Source organism: Scomber japonicus, chromosome 21 (assembly GCF_027409825.1).
Source record: "Scomber japonicus isolate fScoJap1 chromosome 21, fScoJap1.pri, whole genome shotgun sequence".
Lineage (NCBI taxonomy): Eukaryota > Metazoa > Chordata > Actinopteri > Scombriformes > Scombridae > Scomber > Scomber japonicus.
Genome location: NC_070598.1, coordinates 25,429,365 through 25,456,175, shown reverse-complemented (window position 1 = coordinate 25,456,175; position 26,811 = coordinate 25,429,365). Strand labels below are relative to the sequence as shown.

Here is a 26,811-nt window from a genome sequence, read left to right as displayed (position 1 = left end):
TTCCCCGAGGTCTTCTACCGGTGGGACGTGCCCTGAACACCTCACCAGGGAGGCGTCCGGGAGGCATCCTAATTAGATGCCCGAACCACCTCATCTGGCTCCTCTCGACGTGGAGGAGCAGCGGGTCTACTCCGAGCTCCCTCCGGATAACTGAGCTTCTCACCCTATCTCTAAGGGAGAGCCCAGCCACCCTACGGAGGAAGCTCATTTCGGCCGCTTGTACCCGCGATCTTGTTCTTTCGGTCACTACCCAAAGCTCATGACCATAGGTGAGGGTAGGAACGAAGATCGACTGGTAAATTGAGAGCTTCGCCTTTCGGCTCAGCTCTCTCTTCACCACGACGGATCTGTGCAGAGTCCGCATTACTGCAGACGCCGCACCGATCCGCCTGTCGATCTCCCGTTCCATCCTTCCCTCACTCGTGAACAAGACCCCGAGGTACTTGAACTCCTCCACTTGAGGCAGAATCTCATCCCCGACCCGAAGAGTGCACTCCACCCTTTTCCGGTTGAGGACCATGGCTTGGATTTGGAGGTGCTGATTCTCATCCCGGCCGCTTCACACTCGGCTGCAAACCGATCCAGTGAGAGTTGGAGGTCACGGTCTGATGAAGCCAACAGGACCACATCATCTGCAAAAAGCAGTGACCCAATCCTGAGGCTACCAAACCGGACCCCCTCTACACCCTGGCTGCGCCTAGAAATCCTGTCCATAAAAATTATGAACAGGATCGGTGACAAAGGGCAGCCCTGGCGGAGTCCAACTCTCACCGGAAACAAGTCCGACTTATTGCCGGAAATGCGGACCAAGCTCTGACACCGGTCATACAGGGAACGGACAGCCCTTATCAGGGAGTCCGATACCCCGTATTCCCGGAGAACCCCCCACAGAATCCCCCGAGGGACACGGTCGAATGCCTTCTCCAAGTCCACAAAACACATGTGGACTGGTTGGGCAAACTCCCATGCACCCTCAAGGATCCTGCAGAGGGTGTAGAGCTGGTCCACTGTTCCACGGCCCGGACGAAAACCACACTGCTCCTCCTGAATCCGAGATTCGACTATCCGACGGACCCTCCTCTCCAGCACCCCCGAATAGACCTTACCAGGGAGGCTGAGGAGTGTGATTCCCCTGTAATTGGAACATGCCCTCCGGTCCCCCTTCTTAAAAAGAGGGACCACCACCCCAGTCTGCCAATCCAGAGGCACTGCCCCCGATGTCCACGCGATGCTGCAGAGTCGTGTCAACCATGACAGCCCCACAACATCCAGGGCCTTGAGGAACTCGGGGCGGATCTCATCCACCCCCGGGGCCCTGCCACCGAGGAGCTTTTTAACCACCTCGGCGACCTCCACCCCAGAGATAGGAGAGCCCACACCCGAGCCCCCAGGCCCTGCTTCCTTACCAGAAGGCGTGTTGGTGGGATTGAGGAGGTCTTCGAAGTATTCCTTCCACCGATCCACAACGTCCCAAGTCGAGGTCAGCAGCACACCGTCCCCACCGTACACAGTGTTTACGGTGCACTGCTTCCCCCTCCTGAGACGCCGGATGGTGGTCCAGAATCTCTTCGAAGCCGTCTGGAAGTCTTTTTCCATGGCCTCACCGAACTCCTCCCATGTCCGGGTTTTTGCCTCAGCGACTGCCCTAGCTGCATTCCGCTTGGCCTGCCGGTACCCGTCTGCTGCCTCCGGAGTCCTACAGGCCAAAAAGGCCCTATAGGACTCCTTCTTCAGCTTGACGGCATCCCTCACCGCCGGTGTCCACCAGCGGGTTCGGGGATTGCCGCCCCGACAGGCACCGACCACCTTGCGGCCACAGCTCCGGTCGGCCGCCTTAATGGAGGCACGGAACATGGCCCACTCGGACTCAATGTCCCCCGCCTCCCCCGGCACATGGTCGAAGCTCTCCCGGAGGTGGGAGTTGAAACTCTCTCTGACAGGAGACTCTGCCAGACGTTCCCAGCAGACCCTCACAATGCGTTTGGGCCTGCCAGGTCTGCCCGGCATCCTCCCCCACCATCGGAGCCAACTCACCACCAGGTGGTGATCAGTTGACAGCTCCGCCCCTCTCTTCACCCGAGTGTCCAAGACATGCGGCCGCAAGTCCGACGACACGACTACAAAGTCAATCATCGAACTGCGGCCTAGGGTGTCCTGGTGCCAAGTGCACATATGGACACCCTTATGCTTGAACATGGTGTTCGTTATGGACAATCCGTGACGAGCACAGAAGTCCAACAACAGAACACCGCTCGGGTTCAGATCAGGGGGGCCGTTCCTCCCAATCACACCCTTCCAGGTCTCACTGTCGCTACCAACATGGGCGTTGAAGTCCCCCAGCAGAACGAGGGAATCCCCAGGGGGAGTGTTTTCCAGCACCCCCTCCAAGGAGTCCAAAAAGGCTGGATACTCTGAACTGCTGTTTGGACCGTAGGCACAAACAACATTCAGGATCCGTCCCCCCACCCGAAGGCGGAGGGAGGCCACCCTCTCGTCTACCGGGGTAAACTCCAACATACAGGCACCAAGCCGGGGAGCAATAAGTATTGCCACCCCTGCCCGGCGCCTGACACCAGTGGCAAGTCCAGAGTGGACGAGAGTCCAACCCCTCTCGAGGAGACTGGTTCCAGAGCCCTTGCTGTGCGTCGAGGTGAGGCCGACTATATCTAGCCGGAACTTCTCAACCTCACGCACCAGCTCAGGCTCCTTCCCCACCAGAGAGGTGACGTTCCACGTCCCTAGAGCTAGCTTCTGCAGCCGAGGATCGGACCGCCAAGGTCCCCGCCTTCGGCCGCTGCCCAGCTCACAGCGCACCCGACCCCTTTGGCCCCTCTCACTGGTGGTGGGTCTGTGGGAGAGGGGTCCCATGTCCCTTCTTCGGGCTATGCCCGGCCGGGCCCCATGGGGGAAGGCCCGGCCACCAAGCGCTCGCCTCCGAGCCCCGCCCCCAGGCCTGGCTCCAGGGGGGGGCCCCGGTGACCCGCGTCCGGGCGAGGGACACGAAAAACCAATAGTCGTATTCATCATCGGGGTTTTTTGAGCTACCTTTTGTTCGATCCCCTTTGCTTTAAAAAAAACATTCGGCCAACATTTTTTACTCAGTAACGGATGTGATTTAAAGTGTAGCAAAGTACAATACTTCACACAAAACATACTTAAGTAAAAGTAAAAGTACAGATATTTAAAACTACTTTAAAAAGTACAAATACACAGAAAAGCTACTCAATTACAGTAACGTGAGTAAATGTAATTCGTTACTTTCCACCTCTGAAAAATGTAATATTATACAGTCATCTCTTGTCACTGAATCCATGTTACATGTGCTAGCATGCAGATTGAGAACCTATTCAGGATGAGGAATGGTGTTTTTATGGACTATATTACTATAATTACATTGAGTTTAACAGTTACTAAATGTGTTTACCACTGCACTGGTTTCAATAAATGCCGAGTGTTGTAAGGCCATCTCTTGTCTGAGCCATTTCTATTTTCAAGGGTTTTATTTTGAAATGTATAATTTTAGAATCATTAGCTTCTAACGGTGTTACACCGTAAAGATCACATTACGGTACAGGAACAGTTTTAATAAATATTACAGTAATAAACTGTTTAAGGAGATTACAGTAGCAAGTGTAAAATAACAGTATAAGGGCAACAGTATTATACTGTAAAGCTGAAATTCTATACAGTACATTACCGTAATATTTTTAACAGTAATTAACTGTTTTTTAGATTACAGTAAGGATACTGTAAAATAACAGTAAATTGCTGGCGTCTATAGCTGCCAGTAATTTACTGTTATTTAACGGTAATTTTTTTTACAGTGTACCTTTTTACCACAAGAAAAGAAAATCCACCAGGAATTTGCACCATTAGGCCTGGTTCACACCGGGCGCGGAAGCGCCGCAATCAGCTGCGAAGCGCCGAGGAGTGGAGCTACTTTCCTTTCGGCGCCCATGTTAATCAATGGTGTCGTTCACATAGGAAGCACCGCGCACTCTGTCCCGCTGCCGGCTCATTTCGGCGTCTCGTTGTATGTGAGCTTATGTTTGAGAAGACACTTTAATACAATAAAGACTGTAAATGAGACATAGTGTGTGTCAGTCCTGCTATTAGTGTAAAGATTTACAGATGATGGGTCAGACTTGGCTGTGTGATGATGCTACAGTCATTATATTTAAAGGTCAGGACTAAAACTACATGAAGAATCACAAAGTAACACTGAAGTACTATAACCAATTACTTTTCTCAGAAGGTAATGCTGTATGTAACTAGTTACTTTTCTCAGAAGGTAATGCTATAATATAACTAGTTACTTTTTTCAGAAGGTAATGTTTTATTGTAATTTGTTACTTTTAAAAGTAACGTTTTCCAACACTGTCTCAAGTAGGGAAGTACTAGTTATATACAAACTGTAAGGGTCATCATGTGGATCTAGTGGATGGTCTACTTTTCCACTTTTTATTTTGTTGTCGGTGTCAAGATGTGAGTCGTATGAATTTGTGTGAGTGCAGCAAAACAATCATATGGTTGATATTATATCAACTCAGAGCTATGCTATGGTACCAATAATCAGATCTCATAGTGAGGGAGGTTTGTGTAGACCCATTGTTAGTGAATAGTAGCACTACCAATTAACCTCTTAATTTGAAACATCAGCAGAAGCAGTTAACACAGCTCTGATACTGCTGGAGGAAAGAATCAGTAAACTGGGAGGCTTCCTTCAGTCATATGAAATTAACAGTGGAGTACAAGTATACATTCCTGTGAATCTCTGGTGTGATGTTTGCAATTTGGATCCTGTGCAGAAATGGACTCCATCATCAGCAATTAGAGCTAACAAAGTGAATGATTTATGTTAATGCATTTTACAGCTGTTGTTAACAAAATGCAATCCATAATTGAGGATGTTTGATAGAATTAAAAATGTGTATTCCCTTACACATTGATCATATTCTGTATTAAGTATTCCTTTATAATGTTAATAATTGTGTTTGTGTTTTCTTTAGATTTGACATTATTATAGTGAATTTTTATTCACAATCACACATATAATTAATTTTTCTATGTCACAACAGGACAAGTCATAGTATAGTATATAATGAAAACAAAATAATACATTTGAATATCACCCTTCATGATAACCTTTAACACCCTCCATGTGCAAAAAGCATATAACTATAATAATTTTTGCACATTCTAGGCCACTACAAAAATCATGACATTTCAGTCTAAATGGGTCAAATGTGACCTGAACTCCATCTAAGGGTTAAGTGAAGGTTCTTAGTTTCCTCCAGCAAGCAAGAACTTGTAACATGCATGTAAGGCAGAAAGAATCTTCATTCACCTCAAAAAAAAGGAAAAAGCAAAATTCACGGGTGTGACATCATTAAGTTTTTGCTCATTCAAGGTCTGAATCCAGAGAGGAGAGAGTGGTCCAGGCATATATGACGTCTGACTATGTCCCCTTCCCCCTCTCATCCTCTCTCCATCTCTCTCCATACCCAGGTTCTACCATTTACACACACACACGCGCGCGCGCAGACACAGATAGAGGGGGGAGGGGGGTGGAGCTGGAGGGAGCTGTCAATGCTTTATTTGCTTACACATCCCTCAAAACTGCTGTGACACTCTCTCCTCTCTCTCTCTCTCTCTCTCTCTCTCTCTCTCTCTCTCTCTCTCTCTCTCTCTCTCACACACACACACACACACACACACACATATCTCTAGTAGTCTGAGCAGTGAGCAGAGGAAGGCAGGGTGAGGAACCTCCACCACTATCACAGAGCGGCTCCTCGCGTGTAGCCGAGCCGTCATGAGCCGGTCAGCGGGAGTCGGGGAGGAGGCGGAGGCTGGGTAGGAGTGAGTGAGAGAGAGAGATAGAGGAATAAGAAGACAGGGAGAAAGAGAGAGAGAGAGAGAGAGAGAAAGGATTTCTTCTAATTAAATGTCTCTCGCTCTCCGTTTGCATCATGCTGTACTTCCAGCTGGTGATCATGGCCGGGACCGTCATGCTGGCCTACTACTTCGAGTATACCGACACCTTCAGCGTGCACGTGCAGGGTTTCTTCTGCTACGACACCACCTACACTAAACCGTACCTGGGACCGGAGGACAGCAGCGCCGTGCCGCCCGTCCTGCTGTACGCTGTGGTAGCAGGGCTGCCCACGCTGCTGGTGAGTGCACGCTTCATTACTAAAGTTCAGCCACTACTACTGCATGCTCTCACATCCTCAATCATTCACTATCTACAATATGATCATGATCAAGTGTGAAATGAGTGGAAACAATACCACCTTAATACTTTTAGTCTTTTTTATTGCATCCAAATAGAAGCTCAATACTCTCAGATGTATGCTTCATTTATAGGCCTACTGTGATCACTGTAGTGCTGAAATATCAGTTGACTTAACAAAACAAAACACTGCTATCCATTTTTGATGACCGACTCATTGAGGTAATTTATCACCCAAAAACAGCCGACAGTACTGCAGCTTCTCCAACTCCGCTGCTCCTCTCACATTTACAGGATCAGTGTGAGTGATTTCTTTGGATAAAATAAGACGTATGAAGACGTCACTTTGGGCGCTGAGCATAGACTGAACAATCAGGATGTGTAGCTACAGTAAATCTATCAGATGTGCTACACACTTGATTTCTTTAAAGTGGAGCAGTAGTAGATGGTTTATGGTCAATTTGATCAATTATAAGCTATCATGTCAAAACAGTGCTCCCAATATATTTTGGGGGATGTGTGTCCTCTTAACCCTCTTGACCCATTTTCTTTTTACATTTAAGAGCTGTAAAACACCCTGTACATATTTCTTTAAGGTGGACGTTCCCTAATGTCACCCACATTTTACAAAAATGGTAATAAAATGCTTCTGTTTTTAAATGTGTGTGTGGCTGATACTGATACACATTTTTATATTTAAATGTACACATTTGACCTGTGTCGACATATTCATGACATTCTATAAAATGTCCAGTCTGGACCATAAAATGCTGATTGGTTAATCTTATGAAACATTCACAAATATTTATTAATGACTCATTATGAGTCAGAATATGAGCAGTATGTGAGGGTTTAAACAAAGAAATGCCTCCTGTCACAGGCTTAATACTATGTGTATTTCCATAGGGACGTTCACTTCTAAGATTGTTTAAAATATAACATTTCAAATCATTATAATAAATAATAAATAATTCTTTTTTTATTATCTGAAAATGCTAAGAATGAACTCAGTACCTGTCAGATTTATTTTGCGACCCCTCTGCAGGATCTCGACCCCCATGTTGGGAATCACTTGGTAATTCTGATTCTTTAAGAAAAAGCCTCTCTCTCTCAGATCACTGCTGAGCTTTGTATGATCAGAGATATATTTTGGATTTACCTGAACATGACTAGAATATATATATTTAAACTGTCACATACTGACTTGTCAGTTCAGTCCTGATTAACTGTAAAACCTGTACTGACTTTATTTCTTTAACATGCAGTGATGAGAGATGACTAATGATCAATCAGATGAATTATTAGCTGTCTTGTCACAGGTGATATTGGTTGTGATGTGACTCTTTGAGATTCAGCCTCCTTGTGGATCACAGCTGACTCTTGTTTCTTGTGTAGACTGTTTTTCTCTATAACTCAGTCTACAAGATGAAATGTTAATGCTAACTGATGAATTATTGGCTGTTGTCTCAGACTAATTATTGTCCCAGTTCTGAAATGATTTGTTTTCTTTAAGACAAAGACAAGATCAGATGTAAAATGGCATATATATTCTGATTTCATTCCACAGCATCAAATGTGAAACCCGTTTGCTTATCTGTATTGATTTCATTTCTTCAAACTAGAGTAGTGCAGTCTGATGAATTATTACGTCTTCTTCAGAGAGAATATTGAGTATTTCTGACATGATTCAGCTTCTACTGTATGTCTTTTGCTGTTGACTTTGACCTGAGCCATTGGTCCATGATACAATGTCAAAAATGACTCAATCAGATTTAAAATGGCATAGAGACTGAATAGTGTTGGCATTGGTCAGTAAATAAAATCTAATGTGAAACCTTACTGTTAGAGGAAGTCACGATTATCCAAACCCACAATATGATTTTAAGGTCATAATGTGATTTGATTTTTGATTTACGACATTCCTTTTACGACTATGCCATTGTTAAGACTAGGGATGAGCAATACATTGATATTTTATCGATATCGTGATATTTTATAGATTTAGATATAGTAAGTTTATAGATATAGTAATATGGTGATATGGAATAAGTGTATTTTCCTGCTTTTAAAGGCTGCATTACAGTAAAAGCTTAACAGACTGTTCTATTTCTTGGAATGAACCAAACCAAGGCCAAATTTAAATAATTTATTTAAAATATAATAAAAATGACTAAACTCATGTACCGACATGATTTCTCAATAGTTGAGAATGAAGATGAATAATTGTCAAAATTAACAATTATTGGTAATCTTTTCCCACCATCAGAGGCAATATTGGTCCCAAGTGATCCCCAATATATTCGAGTCGTTGTTAATTTGATTTTTTTGGCCACTTGGGGGCAGCACAATAACATTATCAAAATATCACCTTATACAGTATTTTATATATATATATATATATATATATATATATATAAATATATATATATAGATATATATGTAGACATTATAAATGAGCAGTTGCCTATTCATTTACATACTTAGCAGACACAGAGCAACATTAGCATGCATTAGGAGTTGTGTTTTTGTCCACCTGATGAATATCTACCAGCTAGTGTGCTAGCTTTGTCCATGAGTTGCCTGGTGCTGGTCAGGTAGTGTAGATGTAGGTAAGTGTAAGTGCAGATGTGGGTTTATCAGAGCTGCCTGATGATTCTTTGAAATAAAGCTGAAGACTCATATTAAAACAACGAGGGAAAAGAGGCTAAAAAGCTTAATGGAGCTGAGCAGAACTGGGTTTGTCACTGTGGAAGCCAATTCACATTACACATGAATTCAACCCATTGTTAACATGAAAATATTGATAGGTGCAGCTTTAATATACAGTTTACTTGTAGACTCCAGGTGACCTTTGCTTGATATTTACTCCAAAATATGGCAACACTTGCGTCATGGCTCATTCCACCAGATCTAATATGAAAAACATGGTTATCTATTGATTCAGTGTCTTCAAAGCAGAGCAGTACAGCATGACTATTTTTAATCAGTCTGATGAGTTATTTGTCTTGGAGCTGTAGTGAAAGGAACACATGTCCCTGTTGCTCCCTCATGTGATTATTTCTCTTTAAAACACAGCCTAGCCTGCATAGATTTCTGATGATTTGTGCTTGATCTTGGCTTTCCATTTTAATCATAAATTAACTGGATCAAATTTGAACTGGACCACAGAGACCTCCAACATTATCATCAAATCTCCCCCGGCTCCTGAATGAGTGATGCTTGTGTTTTGTTTCACTGTTCTTTCATTAGCTCTGCCAATTACAAGCTGATTGCGCAATGGACTTAGAACATGCCATCAATAGGAGTGCAGTGTACCTTGAATGTTAAGTGCAGTGATTATTACTGCAGTGGCTGGTCTGTAGCTGTCAGCGCAGGCTTACACACAGTGACCCTGATCTGGCTACACGTAGGACTGTCTGTACGCCTCTGTGTCTGTTTCAGCTGCTCCACTGCTTGGCTGTCTATAACCACACACACACACACACACACACACACACACACACACACACACAGCTGATCTTACTATGAATAACTGAACACTGCCCAGGCATCCCAGCACATCACACTGACCACAGTCCCACAGCAGTAATATTACATTTAACCAAATGTAGCCACATGAGTTTTCTTGATCTCCTGCGCTGCCCCAGAGGTTGCTCTTTGATTTGCAGTCACGCTGTGAAGTGTAGACATGTGGAGGTTCAGTGCAACACATGCTCGGATCTAAACCAAGCATATGACATGTCATTCAGTCAGTCAGTCGGTCACTACTGTGGTCCAGACTAGGAATATCAGTATCAGTTAATTTTGCTTTGGATAGACTGTCACCCATTAAGTAACTAACTGGTTAACTTTAATTTTTAAAGTTGTGATGTAGCTTTTCCCCCCGAACAGAATACAATAGAATAGAACAGAACAGAACAGAACAGAATAGTCTTTGTTGTCATTGTACATGTGCGACAAAATTGAAAGCAATCCTTATTGGTGCCATAACTAAAAAAAGTTTAAGTAAAACTATAAAAACATAAATATTTAGTACTAAAACTAAAAGGAGGGTGAAACACATTTGTGAGGGTTGTGCAGCAGTCGGTCATAGTGAGATTTTATTGCTTTACTTTTCACATCAAACTGTTTTTCAATGCATCTACTCACAGTACTGTAGCTCTCAATGGCATAATGTGCTGAAGCTTGAGGTACTGAACTAGGTCTTTGAATGCCCTCTACTACACTGATTGGCAGCAAGCTGGTCATCAACTGAGTGATGGTGTGACACTGGCATGCATCACACTTGTCTCCCCCAGCTAGCAGCAATATGATATTTGACTGTAACTAGGAGAAGTCTATGGTATTATTAGCATTTATAAAACTACCTGTTTGTCTGTGGCAGTGATATTTGGCAGCTTAAAATATAGCCTGTGGGCAGTCTTAGCCTATAGCAGCATAAACTAGGAGCTGGTCCAAGGCAAGCATGAGCCTGCTGTCACTATAAGCTTTATGAAAAAGGACAATTTTAATCTTACTCTTTAAGGGTGTCTTCACCCTAGACCCAAAGTGTAAGATGGTTGTACAGGATGGGAGCCTGATAACTGAAGGCTCTGTGCCTTTAAGTCCCATATTAGAGAGTAAAAGTTAGCATATGTCAGGCTGTGCTGCAAATTTTGCCAATCCGTCCTTTTTTTAATCTGGCTCTCAGAAGTCCCCCAATGGTTTGGAAGTTCAGGACTAAATCCATGGAATATGTCTTTAAAACAAAGCTGCTGTTATTATATATATTTTCTTCTTATACATATATATTTGTTATAATGTCATCAAATAGACCGTTTTGAAACCTCTCTCCATACTCTCTTACTTCCCCACTTTGTATGAAGATGGTTTAAAAACGCTCTCTAATAGACTGTTTCATTTTTAAAAAGACAATTTCTTAGTAGCAAGTAGCTGGGTTCTGTAGTTTGTCTTTTTTAGCAAATTGACTCAAACAGGAGAAAATTGTGAATTTGTTTGGATCTATTTTCATTGACTTTTTAAATTGGTATGAGGTATGACACAGAGGTATTGTGTACACACAGTATTTGTTAGCAGATTAGCTCACTGTCGGTTGTGTCAACAATAAGAATACTATTGTACTTTTTCTTCTGATCTAAAGCTACTTCAAAATGTACTATGATAGAAAATGATGGCAGAAGAAACATTCCACCACACATGAACTATTCCTATGCGTAATATGTGTAAAAAACCTTTTCCGCAACACTTAAACACATGACCATATCTGATATTTCATATTATCAACCCACACTGTCACATTGTCACAGCACCAAAGATGAGACAACACTGACAAACATTAAAACAATAATTATGCTCACTGTGATTGATTTCCTGTCGGAGCAAGTTTCACAAGTCTGCAAGAGTTTTCAGCTGCTCTGAAGTAAAATGAAATCAATGCATGCCTGAAAAGAAGAAATGAGTGTAATCTAAATAAGGTGTACTGTGGAAGGTGATCTGCAAGTCTGATGTGATCTTATAGGAAGAAGTGTGGAGAGAGGGTGAGTACACGTAATGAATGTCAAAAGAAGAAGAAGAATCAAAAGTCTAAACTGTGTCAGTGCTGGATGGAACAAAGAATTTGTTAAAACTACAACTTGATCATTTACCACAGACTGAGTGTAATCTGGTAAAATTGTAAATACACAGCGTTTCTACTCTTTCTTAACAATAACATATAATATACATTTCACCCAAATGAGCTGTTCTCTGAGCTGGACATATAATACTGATTTTTATGTTATTATGATGATAATAACTGTATCATTGATAATGAAAATGAAAGAAAGAAGTAGAAGAAAAGATCAGATTCATCTTTTTATTCTTATTTTCTCTCTTGGTGTTAATCTCTTGTCCAAAAGCAAAAGGAAAAAGACTGCTGTGCTGTTTCATGCTCTGGTGTTGAGTCATTATGTTTAAGGTCCAGGACATAATCTCAGTATGTCTCTCAGCATCTTCTCCAGTCCTTCTTCAAGACCAATGAAAACGCAAGTCTTCTACCTTGTGCCTCCTGTTGTAAACTTCTTTGATTCAATCTTTTAAAGCTTTACTGTCTGCAGTATTCTGATCTTCTGAGTCTCTGATTCTTTTTTTCTGCATTGACTTGTCTCTCATCTTCCAAGTCTTTCATTGTGTTACTGAGGTCTCTTTGTTCAAATGAATCTTTGTGGTCCATCACCTCAGATAGAAGTTGCTGTGGCCAGCCAGGTGTCTCCTCATTTGTCATTGTCTGGTTTTTTACTGCTTAGTGTCTTTATTCATTTTAGATCTAGTTTCCCAGGCTAGAAGAAAGGCAAATGTTCTGTAACATTTAGGAGCCAATTGTTTCCTACTTGTTTTCTAGCTAACTTTGATATTTAAACTTGTCATGTGTTTGTGGTTCAGGATGTTTTCTTACCTATATAGTTTCTTTCAATACACCACACATATGACTATAGTAAGCATAACCATATATTAGTTAATTAAACGCTCCAGCAGAGCAGCAAACAGAAACAAGTTTTACACAACTCAGCAAATGAGTTTGTACTAACATAAAAACTAAATGTCATATTTAAAAGACAGTAACTTTGGAGCACTTAACTTAATCTGCTGAGACTAGAAAATGCTTTTTTGTGCTCTTTCTGAGACTATTGATTTTGCCCCCGTTCCCTTACACTGACATTGCTCTATGAAGGGATCTCTTGTCTGAACAGATGAATTGATTGCAACGATCAATAACTCTTTCCATGTATATATGGACATATGAGTATTTTCCTTTAAAAGACTTGAAAAAACCAAGACCTTTCTTTAAAATGGCATCATTTTAACTCCATCAGCCGAAAATCAATGGATGCAAATCAACCAACCTTACTGTTAACTGGCTTTATTGGGACTGTTTGCTACTGAAGTATTTCCGACCATACTGTATATCTCTTTTTGCACACAAGGACACATCCTTGAAAACTGTGAAAGCACTTGTTGCTCAGTTTTCACACCAGCACATCAGGGATTTTGTTGAGTTATTACTTTTGGCCACTTGGATAGCTCAGTGTCTCTCTCCAGAGTAGAGGGGGAGTTTGATTAATCCACTTTACTCATGTAGACTCACAGTTCCACTTTCTTCAAATTGTTGGTCTGATGTAAAGACAGAAAGACTAGACAATAATATTCTAGACAAAAACACTTCTCTTCTCCTGTGCTTATGATTGAGTTCTTTTAAAGCACTTTACATTTTAATCGTTCATTTGCACTCTATGTCCTTCAGCCATGTCCACTCTCACTACTGATTGGTGATTACTGTCTAACATGAACACAGTGTCAGTCTCAATAATGACGTGAAAACTGATACAGTGCAGTTTGATTATGAGGACTGACCTCAGACTGTCAAACTAGGGGCGTTAATGTGGACCCATAACAGTGTTGAGCTTTTTGGATGTAATGTCCAAATGAAATCAAAAAGTCGTTTTTGCAGTCAAAAGTAATGCAAATGTGTTTCTTAAATGTATTAATAGTTTTTAATTATTAAAAAGAAGACAAAGTCAATGGTGGGATGTGTTTTGGTTGGTGAGAATTGCCAGGGTAGGGATGGTCATGAATTGTAGTTTTATGAAGCTTACTGGGGAAACTGTGGCTCAGGAGAGTCATCCACCAATCAGAAGATGGGTAGTTAGATTTCTGGCTCCTCCAGTCCGCATGTAGATGTGTCATTGGGCAAGATACTTAAGCCTGAACTGCTCCTGATGGCTGTGCCAACGGAGTATGAATGTGTGTAACATGTAGTGTAAAATTGCTTTGAGTCGTCAAAAAGACTAGAACAGTGCTATATAAGTACAGTTCATGCATCAGTTTTTCACATTTTTGGCATTCCTGATGAAGTGATGATCGTCGCATGTATATGTTGTAACGTGATACTGTTAATTAATGAAGGAGACGTTAGGTTAGTAGGGCACATGTGTGAGGTGACGTACAATTGAATTATTGCTGAAACACTGTCGGTCTAATCAATAGCTTTACCATATCAATTTCTTTATTTTGTTATTTCTTTATTTGAACTACACCTAATTAGTTTGGTGACTCTTTTAACAAGCAGGACAAGACGTGTTCATAAGGTTAGATAAGGTGGATAAAGCAGGAAAACTCGTGGATTGCTGTTCAGAGTCTGTGGCTCTTGTGTTATGTAGCAGGCTGCTATCAGGCTCAATGTGACATTCTGCTCTGCTGATGAGAATGCCATGTTATGCAAGAATAAATTGGCTATATGAAAATAAGTTCTCCAGCCACATAAATGGATGACTAATGGTGCTCAAATTAATGCAAAAATAGAAGATGCTGTCATGAAAACCAAATAAATATAGATTTATATTTATATAAATAAATTTCTCTCTTTTAATTTCAGATTTTTTTCTCTCTAAGGAGAACAGATGACAATTGATTTACAGAGCAGATATGTGTGCTTTAGTAGACAAAAAGCACTCTTTTTAGTTGGACTTTAAGGGCTGCTCGAAAGCATTTATACCATTTTGTAATTGCTTTGGCTCCGTTTTCATGAAAGAGTTTCAGTGTGCAAAAAAGAGAGTCAAGATTTTAATCACACTCTCAGCTCTCACCTCATATTAGCAAGTGTCAGTGCTGATGACTAAGCATGCAGATCACTGACCACTTACCAGACATTTCTTTTTTTTATGTGAGCGACATCACAACATGATTACTAATTAAAAAAGTATGTTGTTGGGATGTATTGAGTGATTGTTACAGTAGTCTAAACTGGTTTAATGTTAAATGTTTTTCAGCATTACAGCATGAATTTAGTTCGCTGTATTTTTATTTGACTTTGGGTTGAAAAATGTAATTGATGTCTTGAACCGAATGAATCTTTGTGGTCGATACAAAACAGAAGCAGTAAAAGCAGAAGCAGTGAAGTACAGTCACAATCAGCTGGACTCTAGACAGTATTATCTGTAAACCATGTAAAAATGATGTAAGCATGGGAAATCCCCTGTATTACACTAACTGAGCTTTGTAAGATTGAATGTAACTCCTCCACCTCATGTATTGACTCTTTACCTGCAGCATTTTTAAGCAGGTGTTCAGCAGTGTTTCAGGTTATGTCGTAAATATTGTAAATGCATCACTTCAAACAGGCACCTTCCCAGATGCCTTCAAAACAGCTGTTGTTAAATCCTTAGTAAAGAAACCCAACGTAGACCAGTGCTGATATCCAACCTTCCATTCATTAGTCAGATACTTGAAAAGATAGTTTCAATGAAAATAAACTCTTTCTTTCTCTAAGAAAACAATATCCTGAAGGAATTTGAGTCAGGCTTTAGAACAAACCACAGCACTGAAACTGCTCTTACAAAAAAAAAAATCAGTGTTCTCAGACACTGTGTTGCTGTCACTACTCGATACGTAGCTCTAGTGAGACACGAAGAAGAAATAACTGGTGGAACTTTTTGAGGAAAGCTTGTGTGAGTTGGTTAGAAACTTTAAACATATTGTTTTTATCTTTTATGCAAGAGGAACATTATCAATATCTCCTCCACAGTCACCATGTTTGTTTTTGAGTTTGTTGTTGTCATATACTTTTGACTCTGTGCTGCCCCCTGGTGGATGTATTGGTTAACATCCATACCAACGTAAAGGACACATTGAAGTATGTGAGCAGTGACGGTAACATCGTTTGAAAAGGATGGATGGATGGATTTTCATATGCACGTTGAGCGTAAATGGGCCTTAAGGGTGTTTTTTTTCTTCCTTCGTGGCAGTTTAGGGTTGTGGATGACACAAATAAGACCCACACTGAGGTTAAACCAGTGGGGAGATGATCTGGGGTAAGCTGAAAGAGGCTTATTTAACTTAATCAAGACCAGTGATGAGTCTGCGTCCATTGGGAGAAAAGAGGTTCTGTTTGCTTCAGTATGCATTCTATGTTATAATATCACTTTACTGTATTCTATGTTTATTATTATTATTGTTTACATAATCATTTCTATGCCTGCAATATTTCAAATGACTTCTGTGTAAATTGCACTATTATCTTATTGCTATAGATGTACTTGATTTAATGATTTATTCACAGTAATATTTGATAATGAACATTGATTTAAACATTTAAACATTGGTTTAAATGTTGTGATAAATGCATGCAGTGTTGTGTAGCTTTAATGAACTTACTCTGTGATGTATCACCTCATTTGTTACAGATGTTTTCATTTTGCTGGAAAAGTGAGAGAGAAAAATAGAGCCACAATTATTAAACACTGCAAATAATTATTAATATTACATTATTATTTAAACAAATTGCCATCCTTGTTTAGATAATTAGAATAAATCATCCAGCATATTGAGAAAGGTTATGTTTGTAGGGCTGTAGTTTTAATAATGTTATTACTCTTATTTACACACAGAACACACACACAGTTCTTCTAGTGTTCATAGTGTTCCACCTGATACACCTGCACAGGTCATGGACACACTGATTACACACAGCCTGTCAGCTTGACACATCTTACATCCACTTATTCAATAATTGAATTCATCTACCCAGTGAAACTAAGTTTTTCAAAGTTTACAAACTTTAATTCTAATTTTAAATGTAACATGAATCTCAACGTGTTCTCCCTGTCATTTGAAGTTTTTATAATTTATTTTATGACATCTCACATCCTTGTTCCTGTGTGTTTCCCTTCAGCTCAGAAAAGCCTTCAGCAGTCTGAATATTCTCTTTCTGAATACATACATATATGTAGATGAGTGATACACGTGAGTGGCAGCTTGTGGAGGACTGTGTAATGTGTAGTGTTCCCAGTTGGGCTAATGTTAATAGTAAACCCAGCTGACTTGTTAGAAGTCACTTGTCAATCATCCCAGCACAGAGTGGTGGATTCAGTCAGTTTGTATGGAAGTGGAGAGATGACTTTCCTGAGACAGAATAAGACACTTGTGTTTAACTCTCTCTGGTTATCGCTACTATTAATGATTTAGATCTATCAAAGTGACTGATATACTTAAACGGCCTCATCCACACAGAGCTCAACCACTCTATGTATACGGGGGCCAGGCCATGACATAATTAATACTGTGTTTTACTGGAAGCCAATGACTGGAGGAAATATTAATACTTTTATTAACCTAAAAGCTTGTGTGGGCACCACGTCCCATACCTAACCTTTAAACTGCAGAGTAAACATTAAAGCTTGAATTTAATTCTAAGTTTGGTCAATTAATCAGTCTTTAACCAACCGTAAGTTCTCGTTCAAGAAGTGACCTCTGTTTGCTGTACTCAAATCACAACAACAACTTCTTAGCATAGATGAAGACATTTATTAATAGCTAAACATCTGGAAGATGCATTACAAAGAGTAAGATCACCTCAGACCCAGAGATAGGAGAGCCCACACCCGAGTCCTCCGGCCCTGCTTCCTTACCGGAAGGCGTGTCGGTGGGATTGAGGAGGTCTTCGAAGTATTCCTTCCACCGATCCACAACGTCCCGAGTCGAGGTCAGCAGCGCACCGTCCCCACCGTACACAGTGTTTACGGCGCACTGCTTCCCCCTCCTGAGACGCCGGATGGTGGTCCAGAATCTCTTCGAAGCCGTCCGGAAGTCTTTTTCCATGGCCTCACCGAACTCCTCCCATGTCCGGGTTTTTGCCTCAGCGACCGCCCTAGCTGCGCTCCGCTTGGTCTGCCGGTACCTGTCTGCTGCCTCCGGAGTCCTACAGGCCAAAAAGGACCTATAGGACTCCTTCTTCAGCTTGACGGCATCCCTCACCGCCGGTGTCCACCAGCGGGTTCGGGGATTGCCGCCCCGACAGGCACCGACCACCTTGCGGCCACAGCTCCGGTCAGCCGCCTTAACAATGGAGGCACGGAACATGGCCCACTCAGACTCAATGTCCCCCGCCTCCCCCGGTACATGGTTGAAGCTCTCCCGGAGGTGTGAGTTGAAACTCTCTCTGACAGGAGACTCTGCCAGACGTTCCCAGCAGACCCTCACAATGCGTTTGGGCCTGCCAGGTCTGACCGGCATCCTCCCCCACCATCGGAGCCAACTCACCACCAGGTGGTGATCAGTTGACAGCTCCGCCCCTCTCTTCACCCGAGTGTCCAAGACATGCGGCCGCAAGTCCGATGACACGACTACAAAGTCAATCATCGAACTGCGGCCTAGGGTGTCCTGGTGCCAAGTGCACATATGGACACCCTTATGCTTGAACATGGTGTTCGTTATGGACAATCCGTAACGAGCACAGAAGTCCAATAACAGAACACCGCTCGGGTTCAGATCGGGGGGGGGGCGTTCCTCCCAATCACACCCTTCCAGGTCTCACTGTCGCTACCAACATGGGCGTTGAAGTCCCCCAGCAGAACGAGGGAATCCCCAGGGGGAGTGTTTTCCAGCACACCCTCCAAGGAGTCCAAAAAGGCTGGATACTCTGAGCTGCTGTTCGGACCATAGGCACAAACAACAGTCAGGATCCGTCCCCCCACCCGAAGGCGGAGGGAGGCCACCCTCTCGTCTACCGGGGTAAACTCCAACATACAGGCACCAAGCCGGGGGGCAATAAGTATTGCCACCCCCGCCCGGCGCCTGACACCAGTGGCAACTCCAGAGTGGACGAGAGTCCAACCCCTCTCGAGGAGACTGGTTCCAGAGCCCTTGCTGTGCGTCGAGGTGAGGCCGACTATATCTAGCCGGAACTTCTCAACCTCACGCACCAGCTCAGGCTCCTTCCCCACCAGAGAGGTGACGTTCCACGTCCCTAGAGCTAGCTTCTTCTTCCAAGGTCCCCGCCTTCGGCTGCCGCCCAGCTCACTACGCACCCGACCCCTTTGGCCCCTCTCACTGGTGGTGGGTCTGTGGGAGAGGGGTCCCATGTCCCTTTTTCGGGCTGTGCCCGGCCGGGCCCCATGGGTGAAGGCCCGGCCACCAAGCGCTCGCCTCCGAGCCCCACCCCCAGGCCTGGCTCCAGGGGGGGGCCCGGGTGACCCGCGTCCGGGCAAGGGACACGGAAGACCAACTGTGTTGCTCGTCATTGAGGTCTTCTGAGCTACCTTTTGTCTGGCCCCTCCCCCGGGACCTGTTTGCCATGGGAGACCCTACCAGGGGCATAAAGCCCCCGACAACTGAGCTCCTGAGCTCGAAAATGGGCCTCAAGTTAACTAAATGAGTGGTAACTAGAGAGAGTTTTTTGAGGTTGGCTGTCTTGAAATAGTCAGGTATGCTGCCAGAGGAGAGACATTGAATGACAATAGACAGAAGTCATGGGGCAATGACTGGAAGGACCTCTTTAAGACATTTAGTTGGGATTATATCAGCATGGCAGGATGATGGATGGATGAGAAACTATATATCAAACAGATTGTGCATAGAGATAGAGCTCAGAAAGCAGAAAAAGGCAGTTAACTTAATCAGAGATGAATTCTACACTTGAAATTTGATCTGAGACCATTCATCTTGTCAACAAAGAAATCTGAAAACTTCTCACAGTCATCAGATGATGAGGCAGGAAATACAGAAAGAGCAGAATTCAGAAGTTGATTTATAGTATTAAAGAAAATGAGGAATATGCTGATCTTACATTTGTGATTAACTAAAGCTCCTTCATGTGAAGGTAGTGAACATGGAGGTTTGACTTTCTCCATCTGTCTTCTGGATGGATTGGTGGATCTTTTCCATCTTCAGAATGTTATTGGGTAGCAGTGAAGCCTTGCACTGTAGAGGAGAAATTGAAGAGCTGAATCTAAGGACTGTCTAAGAGGAAAAAATAGTTTCCAATTTGTGTGTGACCTTGTGTTGTCATGGAGATAACTCTCAGTCTCTGAGAAGCAAAGGTGGAAGTGTCATGATGTTAGTGCTGTAAAACCTCTCAGGGAAGGTGATTGGGTATAGAAGACATCTGACCTGACTTCCATCCCATCTCCTACCTAACAGTGTTTACCCTCACTGCTGTTTCCCTAACCTTAACCAAGCAGTTTAGTTGCCTCAAATTAACCCAACCTTAACCATAAAGATGTCAGAATAGAAGAAACACATCCATCATTTTAGAAGGCAATGATAAACAATATTGTGTCATTTAGGACTAAGGACTTGGTGTTGGCAGTGAACAGTTTGCAGATCTCCTTGTTATATTAGTAAGAAAATGAAGTGACAACTGCTGCTCATTCATTTCTAGCTGGTGAATCTAAACAACATGAGAAACATGAGAAACTTCTCATTACTGCACACACATGCACACATCTTTCATACCATCAGCTATCAGACTGTAGCTCCCTCTCCCACTAATAAGACTGAGACTGTCCTTACTATTTAATAACAGGAACATTGCACACTTGTATAGTATGAGGAATTTATGTATATTGTAGATGTATATAATTACAATTTATTTTAGATTGTTTATTGTATATTTTATTTGATTTTACTTTATTATTATTAGATTATGCTGTGTGTCAATTTTGAATTTACCTTACCTTAAATTCCCCATCATCCAGGACTATGTAGAGATAAACCAACACATCCACACATTCCTAATTAGTCACATTACACAGCATATGACATGGTGGAGAAGACAACAGACTGTCCATAAAGCTTTTCAGCTCCGCTCTGTGAAGACAAACAAAAAAACAAACAAACATTGAACTGTTACAGCAGTTACACAGTTCTCAGTAAACTGTTTTCTTTCCCAGAATAAAAGTGCCATAAAGACGGATGCGTCTCCACACAAGAGTTTGGCAGTCAGCCTCAGACTGTAGCATGCACACACTGAGAGGAAAACTCATCAGGAAACACTGTAGTGTGTGTGTGTGTGTGTGTGTGTGTGTGTGTGTGTGTGTGTGTGTGTGTGTGTGTGTGTGTGGTTTAAAAACACAGCTAATAACAGCCACACTGCATTCCCAGGTGTATTTGTTGTTTTATTTTAGTGAAATATGTTTCCTTTTCCTACTTAGCCCGACAGATAAGAATACATTTATCTCTGTTCAAATGTTAAATGAGGATACAGAAAGCTGAGTAAAAAATAGGGCAGTTAGTGTTTCCATTAACTTTGATTAATTGAAGAGGATGCAAAATACGAGCATGATAATCAGACTCAATTTCCACAGTGGTTCAATTAATTCACCTCCTCTGACATTGTGTTCATGTTATCCACTTTCTGTTTGGAGGAAATCATTAGCAAGTGATGTATTAATCCGACGATGCTGTGGCTATTTTTGTTTCATTATGTATCTTAATTACTATAAAGTCGTAACTGATCAGAAACAGCCATCAATACGTAAAACATCTGACCAATTCAGAGGTTTGGGTTGAGAGGTCTGGAACCAGGACAGCAAAATACTGTATCATCAAAATAACTGTAACTCTGCAACATGATGACATTTAGTCATTTATTGCTTCACACTTCTGTCATTCATGGTACCTTTGATTGATCTCTTTTTGGATGGGTGGGTAACAGCATATGTCATCTTTCCAGCTCTGAGGTCAAAAAGGATGGATGGCAGGTATCATTTGACGGGAGATATTTCCATACTACTTGGTATCAATTTATTCTGGTCGATACCTTAAAGACCGTGTAAAGTGAATTCAGACATTTTCTTCTAAACACATTAAATAGGTCATGAATGTATTTCTAAAAAAGGTGTAAAAAGCATTTCAACCATTTAGATTTGTTCAACAAACTGTGTTTCAAGATTTCTGTGTTCAGGATTTAGTGGGTCTGAAAATCACCGCTGCGTTAGCATAAACCCGCCCCTGCTGCTGTAGAGGTATAAATACATTCAGCGCACACTACTACTACTACAGTCTACAGTTAGCCACCAAGCTAGTAGCTGAGCTAGCCGCCGAGCTAGCAGCAGAGTTAGCCACCAAGCTAGCAGCTAAGCTAGCGGCAGAAAGCTCTCAGACATAGCGTCCATGTTTCGGGTAGAGGTGGTGACTTTGATTGACAGATGACACTTGTTAAGGGGCGAGGTTTCAGCGAACTCGGCGGGCACTCCCACAGCGTTTGGGAGCAGAGAAAGAGGCTGATCTTTACACAACTTTGAAGCCCAATTTCATTTATTTGGCGATTGTTTAATCATTCAAATTTGGTAGCGTGGTTAACAACACACTTTTCTGTAGCATGTCAAACTCAGAACACATATTTATTTTTACTTTACACAGACTTTAAAGGTATTGAGTACTGATACCCAGCCCTAGTGGTATCTGAGAGCATTTATCATAATACTCACCAGTAAGTTAGGCCTAACACAGTGACACAGCCTTTGAACATGGACATATCCTCTATTTTACACTATGAGAATGGAAATGTAATGATTTATTGGGATTTACATGAGCCTTGTGTTTATGTTGTTGTAGGAAGAGTCATACAATACAGTAGATTGATGAGATCTATAGGCTAAGAGGGAAAGGGATATTTTTTGGTGGAGGGCCAGATTTCAACCAGGGTCTGCTACTTGACTCCGAAGAGGTAGGAAAAGAACAGGCTGGAAATGGATGTATTTATGTCAAAAACATTGGCAGATTTATTTTTTCAGAATATGTATTTCTCAAATATCAATATCTGTGTTGGCCTCAAACACTGATACAGGCTGGAGTGTTTTTAGCTCCATTCTGTTGGAGTGGAGGCATGTTAGTGTGGGTGGAAGCCATCCACCAACACTGTCTACACTGCCAGAGATTAAATAAGAGGAAGTAGTTCTAACCTTTACTGAATAAAAAGTTTGCATCCATCTGCCTTAACCCTTACATTCTGTTCAGGGTCGAATCTGACCCATTTTTACATTTGAGAGCTGTAAAAACACCATATACACATTTGTTTTAGGTAAACTTTTCCTAATGTGACTCCGAATATACGAAAAAATGCATCATATTTTTATGTTTGTGCAGCTAATACACATTTTTGTATACATGTCCATATTTTTTTTAGAAAATTCAAAAATCAGCATTCAAACATGGACCATAATATAGTGATTTTAAATGTCTTTTTTTTCCTAGATAGATTCTCTGTTTGCTCTCTGACAGCTTCATTAAGGATTAATCAAACATGTATTAATGACTGATGGTGAATTTATCAATGTGAATTGGTGTAGAGACTAATTCTGAATCAGAATATAAACAGTATGTGAGGGTTAAAGGATCATTCTGGTTTAGTACTAATAGTTTGTCTAATGGTAAGGACTAATAGAACAACAGTCATCTTCTCTTTTATGTAAAACTTCAGGCAGAAATATAATCTTTTATTTCTTACAATAAAGATTTCATTTTTATGTATTATTTCATTTCTATTTACAATTCTTCATGCACAGATTAAAAGTATGTTATATACTAATCCATCAGTACTAAACCTCAACTTTTTGTGAGTGTTGCATCCTGAGACAAGCAGACAGGAGACATGTTTAGTAGCAGAGGCAGAGGTGTCTCCACCCACACATACATCAATAGATGTGAATTCAGTGCAGCTGCTAGCCAGGTTATGCTGTGACTAAGTGGTGAGGGTCATTGAGGAACATGAAGGAAATCAGCAGCTGTAGTAAACATAGACGAGACAGGAAACTGCAAATAAATACAAGTAAATACAAGAACCAAAGTAAAGATAAGACCTGCACTGTGCTAAATGAGGAGATATAAACGTTGTCAGCTAAGAAATTGACTGGATGCTCCACAGTGCCATTAGAGAAAGTGACTTAATCAACACATCCTCATAAAAAAACAACAGTACTCTGTGTCTGTTTAGTCCCAAAGCCTGTGCACATAAACAACAGGCACGTGCACGTGATACAACTGCACAGAACAGTAACTGTGAGCAGAGAAGCATCCTGGTGAGGGACGGATGGAATAGACAGTCTGCTCCTTTGAGTGTTCACTTAGAATATGGACCATGACTTTTGATTGGCTGTTTGGTTTGATGACTGACACAGTTGTAGACAGACAGTTATCTGAGAGAACAAAGGAAAACGTAAATATTCACATTTAGTGGCTGATTCACTGTTTTGGCATCAATTAAACTAATTATAAGTGTTAGACAGTGTAGCAAAAGTCTTAACGCTGTTCAACACTTACATACTGTTGGGGTCAAATTTGACTCTTTTTAACATTTGGCAGCTGTCAAAACACCTAAAATGTCTTTTAGTCTGAAATTTGATGACTTTTCCTAAAGTGTCCAAAAATGCATAAATATTAAAATAAGATAGTAGTTATGAGGATTTCTTTTTATGATGTAGCAGTGAAGACTGTTGGCTCTAATGGTTATACAATAAACCCCACACCTCCGTAAAGTTATAAATACATTTACATCATTATTACTATGTTATATTTTCATGTCTTAGGTTAAATAGGACATGATATTGTGTGATAGGAGATGTTTAGTGGTGTAAAAGCTAAAAAATACACTCTCTCTGCTCTCTGAAACATGAATCAAGGTTTAATCACATTTATTGATCAGTCAGATCGACTATTGATGCTTTCTAAACACACCTGTGTTAAACATTTGGTATAAACACTTTTTATGAGGGGATTCTTAGATCGAGTCAAGGATGTATAATATGAACAGTATGAAAGGGTTAAACCCACATTCAGATTGTGAAACCATTAGCTTGCCTCCATGATCATCAACAAGGAAAGAAGCAATCACTCTGTGCAAAGTAAAGAAAAAACCCACATAATTAAAATTAGAATTAAAATAAGTTATCTTTCAAATCAAACATCCCAAGCTATGAATGGAAAGTATTGTTCTTGCAACTGCATTCCTCAAACACATATAAACCATGTCATGTGATAGGCTGTAATAATGACCTTGGGCCAGAGACTATAGAGTTAAGCCATCTAACAGTCATAATAATACATTCAGCTTTCCAAAACAGTTACAAATCACTGTTAAACAATAATGATGTTTTATGATGTGATTAAAGTCTGGTGAGGCACAACAAACACTTAGAGAAGATCGTGGTTTGAGTTAAATGATCTGGAAGTATGAAACATGGTTCATACTTCCTTAAAGTTACAAAGCCTTTGATATCATGTGGAATGTAAATGGTAAATGTACTGTACTTATACAATATAGCCCCTTTCTAGTCTTTTTGACCACATCTATTAAATGCCTATGGCCATCTGTACAATGACTTTTGTTAACTCAGGGAAGACACATGGTTATGTATAGAATTGACCATGTCTAATCTTTTGGGAGTCAGCAGTGTGACATGGTTGGTTCATGTGTTTTAGTACCTTGTGACTTCCCCTCTCAGAACATTTCCATGAAGAGTTACAGTATAAAACCTGAAAGTGTTTGTTGTACAGGAGAACGACTGTGTGTCCTTCTCTGTGCTGCCATGTAATGAGTAAAGAGAAAGATTCATCACATCTGTGATTCTTTAGAGAAACGTCTAGTACAAAAAATGATATTACAACTTCATACACTGATGACAGGGGCTACCATGCAGGGTACCAACCTGACTATCAGATGGTCTAACCATTCATACACATTCACACAGCCAGTGGGAGCAATTTGGGGTCAAGTATCTTGGCCAAGAACACATCGACATGTGGACTGGAGGAGCTGGGAATCGAACTGCCAATCATTCCAATTGGTGCATGACCACTCTACCTCCTGAGACACAGCCACCCGGAAAGTAAAGGTCACAACATTGCGTTTTTTTTTTTAAAAAACTCCATACTTGTGATTGGAAACTTCACACTCATGGTTAGAGTCAGGAGGCAAACAGTCCACTATCTATGTAACCATCCAGCAACAAGGCAACAATCATCTTATCAAGTCACCCAGGGCCGTTTCAAGGAATTTGGGGGCCCCAAGCAAAATGAACTTGGAGGCCCCCCCCCCACCACCGCCCACCGACGCCGACACCCCCTGGACCACAGCAAAAAAAACCTACGCCCCGCCCGCCCAAAGCCTACAGGAACCACAGCATAGACACACTGTTGAAGTTCAACCACACATTATATCAATAAAATATTTCTTAACAGTGCAAATACTGCTTACAAATGTTGCATATAGGCTAATGCACACATAGTATGTTTACTTATTTTATTTGAACATTTGCAATCAACAAATAAACAAGCTGCAAATTCGGTATTAAATATAAAATCCAACATAGATAAAAGTACACACACACATATAAGATTAACCGTTAAAAAATATGCAAAATATCTACATCTGCTGTTTGCGAGCCTTGGCTTCAGCAAAGGCAACCACAATGTCCTCCATGTCCAAAGACCTGCGAACATCACGCTCAATTGACATAACGGCCAGTCCTGTGAGCCTCTCTTGGCTCATGGTGGACCTCACATATGTCTTTATCAGCTTCAAAGTAGGGCTGGGGCGACGCGTCGACGTAATCGATTACGCTGACGCAAAAAATACGTCGACGCAAAAACTGTGCGTCGATGCTCGTTTGAAAACAAAAAACGAGTAGCGGTAGAGGCAGCAGCAACGCAAGTGAGTCAGTTGACTCTGATCAATGTAAAAAACGAACTCGTAATTCTGTACCTGGCTGCCACATCAATGCTAACATTCCTCCACTCCAATGCATGACTACATCATGTCTTGGATT

General features: G+C 41.5%; 1 protein-coding gene across 1 annotated transcript in view; it reads left to right on the top strand.

The window, feature by feature from the left end:
* Positions 1 to 5,972: 5,972 nt before the first annotated feature.
* Positions 5,973 to 26,811, top strand: part of plppr5b (phospholipid phosphatase related 5b) — a 148,483-nt gene continuing 127,644 nt past the window's right edge. Inside the window, exon 1 of the mRNA XM_053342479.1 lies at positions 5,973 to 6,176. Coding sequence (XP_053198454.1) covers positions 5,973 to 6,176 — 204 coding nt within the window. The remainder of the gene's footprint in view (positions 6,177 to 26,811) is intronic.